Source organism: Pleuronectes platessa, chromosome 10 (genome assembly GCF_947347685.1).
Source record: "Pleuronectes platessa chromosome 10, fPlePla1.1, whole genome shotgun sequence".
NCBI lineage: Eukaryota > Metazoa > Chordata > Actinopteri > Pleuronectiformes > Pleuronectidae > Pleuronectes > Pleuronectes platessa.
The window spans coordinates 5,164,111-5,173,240 of record NC_070635.1 but is presented as its reverse complement, the minus strand read 5'-3'; the positions used below and the strand labels follow the sequence as shown (position 1 = coordinate 5,173,240).

Below are 9,130 nucleotides of genomic sequence, written 5' to 3'. Positions count from 1 at the left end.
TTGGTTGGAAAATAAAGCCGCAGCTGAAACACTCACATTTCACCGCCAACACCTTCTGCTCGCTGTCCTTTGAGCCCTCAGTGTTCTGGGCACGGCAGACATACCAGCCAGCATCGGATGAAGTCACATTAAACGTGTGTGAGACAGAGTTAATGGGTCGTGAATGATGATTATTATCAGCGATTATAAAAGCCTGGTATCTGTTGGTCCTCATCAAGGTGAGAGTTGACTGTGGGAAACTTTCAACAGTGCAGCTGACGGTGATGGTCTGACCTTCTGTGACCTCAGAACTCATAGACAGTTTAGGTTCAGTGGGCGGGTCTGTAGAGAGGAAGCAGAATCTTCTTTAAAGAAGGCACATTATGATTTTACAGTTTTTCTTCCCTCTAGTCTGTATTACACAAGTGTTTTTGGAAATATAGAAGAAACTGATAAACAATCAGTGGTAAAGGGAGCTCCTCTCCTGAAGCTCTTAAACTTCTCGTCAGCAGATACTTCCGAAGCTTAAAAAATACCCCATAACTGCATCATGTTCACCTAGTGGCTAATCGGGCACGCCCCCTAATGAAAGTAATTTAAACGAGAGCAGAGGCTGACATTCCACACACAAGCTTGAAGCAGATGAACAAAGTATTTAAATTCACGTAAAAATCACTGGAAACATCATAGTACTTACACAGTACTTGTATGCACACTGGTTGACTCTCATCCCCTCTAACAATGAGGTTTGAGGAGCTGCAGCTGTAACAAGCTTCATCTGCTCTTTGTATTGTTAAACTCAGCTCTCGTCTGTATGTGTTCTTCAACCAAGAGTCAGTTCTTTGATTTTTGCTGCGGGACCAGGAGTAAGACGTCGGGGCAGGATTGGCATCGGTGACACATGTTAACGTGAGAGAACCACCAACTTTCACTTGGTTATCAGAAGAGCCACTGACAGAAATGCTCGTCTTCCTCGGCTTATCTGGAAAAAGGACCCAAGTGAAATGACCTTTATCTCAACAACAGGTGAATCTGAAACAGAAGATTCTTTCAGGTTAATTCACAACCCAGATAGCACACGGATGTGGGCCACTTCAGGAAATGATCCATCACTTCTGGTCTTCTCGTGGCCCAGGACAAAAATGGACCAAGACACTTGCTATGTGAGTGACGGTCCACTAAGAATGTAATATTGTGAATACTACGCAGATGATTGTAGTTTAGAATTCAAAATAAATGAATACACGAGGACAAAGTTTGGGGACAAAGCTTTTGAAACAAGAGCCCTGAGGCTCTGAAACAGCCTGAACGAGGACATACAACAGACTGAGTCAGGAGCTGAAAACACACTTTTATCTTTCTTCATTCACTGATTTTATGTAGGTCTGGTTTCTATTCTTTAATTTATTCATTTGTGACAGATTTTTTTTATTTTTTTTTTATTTATATTCATATTTTGATGTGTTTTGACTTTTTTTTGTTATTTCGGAAGCACTTTGTTACGTTGTTTTGAGAAGTGCTATTTAAATAAATAAAAATATGTCCACTTTAGTCATGTTGAAATAGACGTTTTTATTTCAAAGAAATGTTGGATAAGTTTAATGAATTAATTAATTTACACCATAGTTAAAAGAACCCTGTTGTGTTTTTGACATTGTGGAGTAACGTTTTCTTCTTTTTGGAACCAGCACGTCTGATCAGTATTTACTTTATACACAGTAATGTAGAATATATCCTCCTTGTTTATCCATTCACCATCACAAGTGGATCATTCTACTCACATCTGACTTTAACCTCAGCTGGCTGTGACTTTCCACTTCCAATGTCATTGGTGGCTTCACAGCTGTACAGTCCACTGTCAGAGGGACTGGCTGAATTCACCCTGAAGGTCTGAGTCTGAGTCTGTTGGAGGATTTCCTCTCTCCCATCAGTCGTCTTCCTCCAGGTGACAGAGCTCACTGGTGGGTTGGACTCGGCAGAACAGCTCAGTGTCAACGACACATTTTCATTCACATCAAGTCCGGGATTGGCTTGAACTGTCACATGTTTGGGACTGTCTGCAGTAACCAAAAATATAGAAAACAGAGAACTGTCAGATTTAGACACTGTTCCTAATATAATGGTCTTTATAATATAGAATGACCCTGAATAATGTATGTTTTTTTTCCCATTAGGGTTGAATTCATGGTTAATTTGTAGGTAGTGGACAAATTTATATAAGGAGCACAATAACATGCAAACCTGTGAAAACAATACATTGCATTACACAATTACACCACAAATTATGCTTTAAGAATAATTCGGTACTTCTGTTCATCTCATTGCCCTACAACAAACCTATAATTTCCATGTCAGTGCTTATTAATTAATAAATTCCATTGCTCAGGCCAGGAAGGACACATTTGTCCACTAATTTTAATGTTATGTACTTATTTGAATGTATTTTAACATTCAAATTTGTATTGTACATACATTTAACGGTGCTTCCAGAGTTATTTGAGGAAACATCTGATGGTGAAAACACAAGTGGAGAAGTTAGTTCATCTTTAATGAAAACGTTGGGAAAAAAATAACATTGTTTATCAAAGTGGAGAAATAAAATCCTTACGTTTTATTAGGGCCAGAAAAACCAACCACGTGACTGTCTGAGCCTCCATCTCATGTGGGACTGTAACTGGATTTCTGAAACAAATAGAAACGGAAGAGTGGATAAAAACATCTTAAGATCACAGAACTTTTTCTTTTTACTGTAAAACGTGTGATTATAAGTTATTTTTCAGCTTGTGTCAGAATTGCCTTCTTTCTCATTTCATTTTTTTAGTGACATTCAGAGTTTTTTTTGTTTTGTTCCTCATATCACGATAGTTGTGAACATGTGGTTTGAAATCACATAAGTCCCGTCACCTCTTAGCAGAAATTGTCATTTATTGAAGGAAATTAAATATAATTATTTTGAAAGTGGAATATTTGGGCCTCATGTTTGAGTTAATCCCAGAGTTCCCTTTATTTTTTCCCTTTAATAACTAAAATATATTTAGTTTTCTTTTTTAATTTTATTTGACATTAGCTACTTGCTCACGTCACTTTTATCCCAGAACACATTTTTTATTACATTAACGTTTTTCGAACCTTTAGTCTGAAATATACTGTTTAAAAAGTCATATCTTGTTATTTGGGTTCATCTCAGTCTTCAGGGAACTACGACGTCTGAAACTGATGTTTGAGTTTTAATTTGGAAAAAAGTATTTCATCTGAATGGAAGAAAAGGGGTTTTAAATCATTTTTATTATCATTATTAATAATATTTTTAAGTGATCTTGAAAAAAACTTTGTTTGCGAAAAAAATGTGATTGTTATCAGTGTATTTACTGTAAATAAAACTTCTAAAAACACTATATTTTACTCTAGTAGATTAACATCATGAGGAGATAAATAACCATAGAAGCTTGTTCTTACCTCAGAGGACCCACTTGTATCAGTCTGTCACACACAGCCTCACTCCGAGAATGAGACTTTACAGAAAAAGGAAGTTTTCACACTTTGAAAGGGGATGCAAAGAAGTTATTATCATCCCCTGTCATGCAAGCCAGAAAACAGCTTCTTGTAGGTGTTATGATTACAGTGATGGAGTTTGCAGCTTCTCACAGTATCTGCACTCAGATGCTCTTCCTCCCACTTCCTATTTTTGTCATTGTTTGTAGTGAAGTCTTGTTGATAGGCACAGAGCAGTTTTCATTACTTCATATTTATTTTGAGAATTCCTGCTCACATAGTATTCACAGTGTCTCTAATTAAAACTTCATCTAACAATGTGAAAACGTATCAAAAGGGTTTGTGGAGAGTTTAATAAACATAAAAGTGCAGGTGAACAACACGTAAACAGGAAACATCTCACACAGAGAAAAGCATTTCACTCCCCGAGAGCTGCAGCCACGATCTTCTCGGCATCGTCCGCCATTTCATCAATGGTGCCGTTCAGAGCTTGCAGCAGGGCGGTGAAGGAGCGGCTGGCATAATGGGCGTGTCTGGGCATGGCCATCTCCACCAGCTTTGACGACACCGTGGCCAAGTCCTGTTCTGCCGCCGCCAGCCGCCGCTTCACTTCCCCTTTGGTAACCTCCCCTGACAGCGCACAGGTCCGCAGCCCTTTAAGTCTCGGGGGTTCCACGCCTCGCTGCCGGGCCAGTCGCTCGACTGATTTGTCATCCAGGCACAGAGATAACTGAGCTTTCGTCAGGATCCACACCGCTACTCACGAGTCCACCATAGAAGCCACCGGGGGGGGGCGGGAACGGCAGACATCCCAACAGATAGCGACGCAGAGGCCCATCGCGGAGCTTTGAAGGCCTCCTTTTTCTGGGTGACCAGGACTGAGGTGAGCGTCGGGAGAGCCAAGAGAAGGGCTTGGGCTCGGATCTCTGGAAGGTCTTTGCCCAAGTCGTCCAACAGACTGCCCTTCCACAACTTATGACCCTTCACCTATCTTTAGTTGTTCAGGAGAGCATGACCCAGACAAATACCTTCATCTGAAGTAACTTAATCAGCTCCATGCAGGTCCGGACCTCGGTATTATTTAAAAATGTGGGTGGTGGGTGAGTGAGTAGGAGGTGGAGTGGATCATCTTCTGGTAAATATACAAGGTAACGTAGTGTTAACGTCTCCTGCTCGACCTCCAGACCGGAGTCGGTGACGTACAGGGGAGATGTCTGTTCTCCTCCCGGGCTGAAGCCGCTTCTCACTTCAGGGTTCACACCCTTCACTTTCTGCAGCAGTAGAGAAATAAAAGAGAAGCTGTTGTATTTATTTTCCAACACACTGTAACTGACCTTGTCCATCTTTATACTTCTCTCTCTCTCTCTCTCTCTCTCTCTCTCTCTCTCTCTCTCTCTCTCTCTCTCTCTATCTCTCTCTGGACCACTCACTCTCTTAAACACATTGAAGCTCTACTCTTACAACACAAGGCCGATCAGTGAATTGATGGACAGAATCTACGCTGCACTGTTACAATGTAAATATGTGAGCTGGGTTGTTGTGTTTCTTCACTGAGACTCAAATGAAGAGATTTCTTCAGACCAGGGCCGGGTCTAGACAGGCATGTATGAGGGGGCAGCCACAAATCTTGAGGGGGCATTGTGCCTAACCTTATTTAGTTTGAGGGGGCACAACATTTATTTGAGGGGGCCAGGCCCCCTCTTGCCCCTGCCTAGACCCGGCCCTGCTTCAGACACACTTTCCTTTGGGAAGGAACAAGAGGCTGAAGTCAAGCCCAAGAGAGAAAGACAGAAAGGTGGTGATGATGAGAGACAAGGACCAGTGTTCCCACTGTTCCCACTCAGGGCAGTATTTGTGTTATATAACTGTGCTGTTGAATAGAAAGAAAGAAAGTTCATAATTTGTTCCAACATATTTCATTTTATTTTGAGCAACAGGATATTTACATTTCAGGTGTGTGGGTTTGGATTAAGTTCACAACACTGGAAAGCACAAAAAAAACATTCAGCTGTGATTCTCAGCATTTCTTGTCTAACTGCACGTAATTTATGTATATATAGATTATATCAAAAGTTATTAATACAATAATTTTACCCTCACATTATTTACATTTTAAGTTTCAAAATAAGGATTTTAAACATTTATCCCTCACATTTTGCTGAGTTCGCTTTTTCCCCCAGAACCATTAATCAACATTTTCAAATATGTATATATTATATTTTAGCTCAGTAATGTAACTTCTGTGCCTTCTTGCTAACTAGTTTTAAAATACTCCAACTGGCAACACGGTTTAACACATGAACTCTTCAGACTCTCTGTGATGACTTATTGTGAATATAAACTTCCTCAGGCCAGAGGTAGCTGTAAAAAGCAGGACGAGAACATCTCGGGTCAAATCCTGACGTTAGAGTAAAGACTCTCTTCTTCTTCTGAGCTGCTGGAGTCTCTGTTGGTCGTCTGACGTCGGGGCGTCGCTGTGAATCTCACCTGTGGAAAGTTCAGCTCCACTTCACCTTCACTGGTGTGGTCGTCAAATAGATTTGGAGATGTTGGTGCACGTGCAGCTGCATCACTAATGTTTTCATAGTCCTGCAGGCTCTCTGGTTCCTTCTAGGATGAGATTAGAGGTAGTTTAAAGTTTATTTGTGCTACAATTTCTGGATTAAATTCACCTAATAGCAAAATATACGGACTGATATAAAGAAATGAGAGGTCACGGTTCCTGACCTTTTTAACTCGTGTTGGCTTGGACACCTTCGCATACACAGGGTCTTCTTCCACCTTTCTTTGCTTCTTCCTTGAAAAACAAATATCAACATGACATGTGCTGATTAATAACGACTTTGTTGTTCTGGTATTGTAACACAAAGATTAAATTCTCACTTCAGATTATTCTTAAAGTTCAGAGGAGCGTAGTTGACAGAATCCTCCTCTGTGTTTCCAGCTTGCCGTCTTGTGGGGTTTTGTTGAGGGGCGACCTGAGCAAAAAACATCATTGATTATCAAGCAGCAACTGAATCACTTCATTCATGCTCTAAAATGGATGCTGTACAGGTTGACTTTTAATCACTAGCCCCAGTATACTGAGATATAAGTGTACTGATAGAAAACTACTGACAGGACACACAGTGAGGGCAGGATATGGAAGAACAAGGAGGGGAAAGCAACAGCTTGAACAGTAAAAGACACATCTGCCTGTAGAGCCAGATTAATACTGATGATAGAAGATGGAAGGCAGTAGCTCTACATGGTCAATTTGAGGGGTTGGAGATATCATGATAGATTATTTTATTGATAATTTTTAAAAATGATGTGCACATGTTGTTGTCTTGTTTCAGATCCTTGCATCATGTGTTCTCAAAATAAAACAAATAACAGATTCTGGGACTTTGGATGCTTTGTAATATCACCAGTAAAACATATTTCATAACATATGATTGAAATTATGACTTTAGAGCAGGGGTTTTCAAACAGGGGTCCACAGCCCCCTGGTGGTTCGTGACGGCATTGCAGGGGGTCTGCGAATTTAACTTTGATATTTCAACACATTTCCAGATTACTCTTGAATATCGTGAAAAATATCTAAAATAAGAAAAATATGTCTAAAATAATATAAAGGTGATGAGGGGAACCTTGAAACCGGCTTGGGGCTGGAAACTGCAGGTAGTTTTCCCCTGTGCATGCGTGTTAAAGGTAGATGTACAAGAGCGGTTGACCTAGGTAGAAAAACTCTCAGGAGGTGTTGGAGATGTAGTTTGTGTGATGGAAATTTTTGTTTTCCCAAAAAGAAGGCCCAAAAGGGCCGCATTAATAATGACAATATTAAATAAAACAAAAGAGCGGAAAAAAATACTTTGTAATGAGAAAAATGAATTGGCATAATAGCCAAAACAATTAATTGCAATAACATTCAACTTAACCACGTTCGCTGGTTGAGAAACAATTTCTTAGGAGAGTTATAACACTTACGTCTATCGAGTAGCAGTTCTCCCAACAGAATGAATAGACCAGCTTAAATCGGGCCTAAGCACGCCCCTACAGTTGGCACAAACCATGATTGTTATTGATCACCGTTACTCTCACGTTCTCTCAACATGTCAGCTACATGTCTGTACATTTAAGTCATGAACGTTATATATTGATGTACATATGGTTCTGAGATGCAGTACAACTACAAACTGCATTTTAATTATGTTTTAAATTCGTAAGCACTGAAAATCAACCATTTTCGTTGTTTTTTACAGAGATTTTTCTAGATTTGTTAACTAGATATATCTAGATTTGCTTTAGAGTATTTAGAAGAATCAGTAGTTTTACAGCTGTAACAGGTTAGAAGTGATGAGGCAGAGGCTTAAATATCCTGAATCTTAAACTTGTACTCTCCTTAATCACTGTTTCCTACGATTTCAATATACATAAAGCCAATTAGATATAAATGTTGAAGTTTCAACAACTGGTTGTTAAATAATTAAAAAATCTATTGTGCTACGACACGGTTCTGACAACAGGCCACCATGACTAGACACTTTGAATTAAACTCTTTTTAATATAAATCTTCTTGAGTCTTACTAAAGTCTCTGTTTAAAGACTGTTTTAACTTATTGTTTTCTAGTTTAAAGTGTTGTCTCAACCCGGGACTCACCTGGGGCTGATTCAAAATGCTGTAAACAAGGTTGATGTCGGTCGGAGGCCTGTGGAATATAAAAGATATGTAAGAATAAACATATGCATACAGAGTGAATGACTTTTATAAATAACAGGGCAGACTTTCATTGTGCTATTCATGTCGGAGGATATAGAACATAAATGGATGCTTTGACTATAGCATGAGCAGCAGCCCACGTCTGACTCTGTCCCACATGATGATCCTTGTCCTGGGTGGGGACAGTGTGTTGAGTGGGTGTGGTCGTACGTGCTGTCTGGAAGAGGCTGGTGTTCAGGGGCGTCTGGACGACTCAACTGCTCCGAAAAACCAGAAGGGGATTTGGTGTTTGTTGTTCCTTGTTGAATAGATTTTTTCTTCCTGTATCTGAAAACATAGAGGGACATGATGTGGTTACACATGCCGGACCATCTCTGAAATGTATTTATTTAATCAAATGCACTTCTTATTCAATCACCTTAAAACTATGACGATTAAAAAGATAATCATCAGGACAAATAGAGCAGGAACGATGAACTTCAGGATGTGCAGATAGTTTCCTGTGGCTAAAAGAGAGAGAGCATCATATTGGGCTTGACCTTTGACCTTTGGCTACCGAAATCAAATCATTTACTCCTTGATTCTTATTGTGTGTTTGTGCGAAGGACAAAGGAAATGGGATGTACAGATGGATAACCAGAAAACATGATCTGATATAAACCTCCTACATGTCTCCTGAGCAATAAAACACACAGTTATAAGGTCTTGAAATTCACTCACGTTCAAACAGATGGACGGGATCAGACAAACTGTGATCTACTTCATTTTTTGCGACGCAGTAGTAGACTCCTGACTGGTTTGAGTACACTGTGTGGTTTTGATGCTCTGACACTAGTTCATCCTGTTCCTCTCCCTGACTCTTCCTGTACCATGAGTAGTGTTGGACTGGGGGAAAGCTGTGACTCAAGCAGCTCAGCATCACGGAGCTCCTCCCATCAAGCTCCTGCTTCTCTGCCG

General features: G+C 40.1%; 1 protein-coding gene across 1 annotated transcript; it reads right to left on the bottom strand.

Moving 5' to 3' along the window:
* Window positions 1-5,371: 5,371 nt before the first annotated feature.
* On the bottom strand, window positions 5,372-9,130 carry LOC128450176 (uncharacterized). Its single transcript, XM_053433689.1, has 7 exons — window positions 8,894-9,130; window positions 8,592-8,679; window positions 8,384-8,500; window positions 8,114-8,162; window positions 6,355-6,449; window positions 6,199-6,268; window positions 5,372-6,081 (listed from the first exon to the last, which is right to left on the bottom strand). The coding sequence occupies exons 1-7, from the start codon at window positions 9,090-9,092 to the stop codon at window positions 5,863-5,865; spliced, it is 837 nt and encodes a 278-aa protein (XP_053289664.1). The 5' UTR covers window positions 9,093-9,130; the 3' UTR covers window positions 5,372-5,862.

Bases quoted from the DNA above. Each gene is read 5' to 3' on its own strand.
- LOC128450176 (XM_053433689.1), bottom strand. From the start codon at position 9,092: ATGCTGAGCTGCTTGAGTCACAGCTTTCCCCCAGTCCAACACTACTCA. The intron at 8,680-8,893 runs GTGAGTGAATTT...TCTCTCTTTTAG, and splicing joins TCCCGTCCATCTGTTTGAAC to CCACAGGAAACTATCTGCAC. The intron at 6,269-6,354 runs GTGAGAATTTAA...TTGTTTTTCAAG, and splicing joins AACTTTAAGAATAATCTGAA to GAAGAAGCAAAGAAAGGTGG.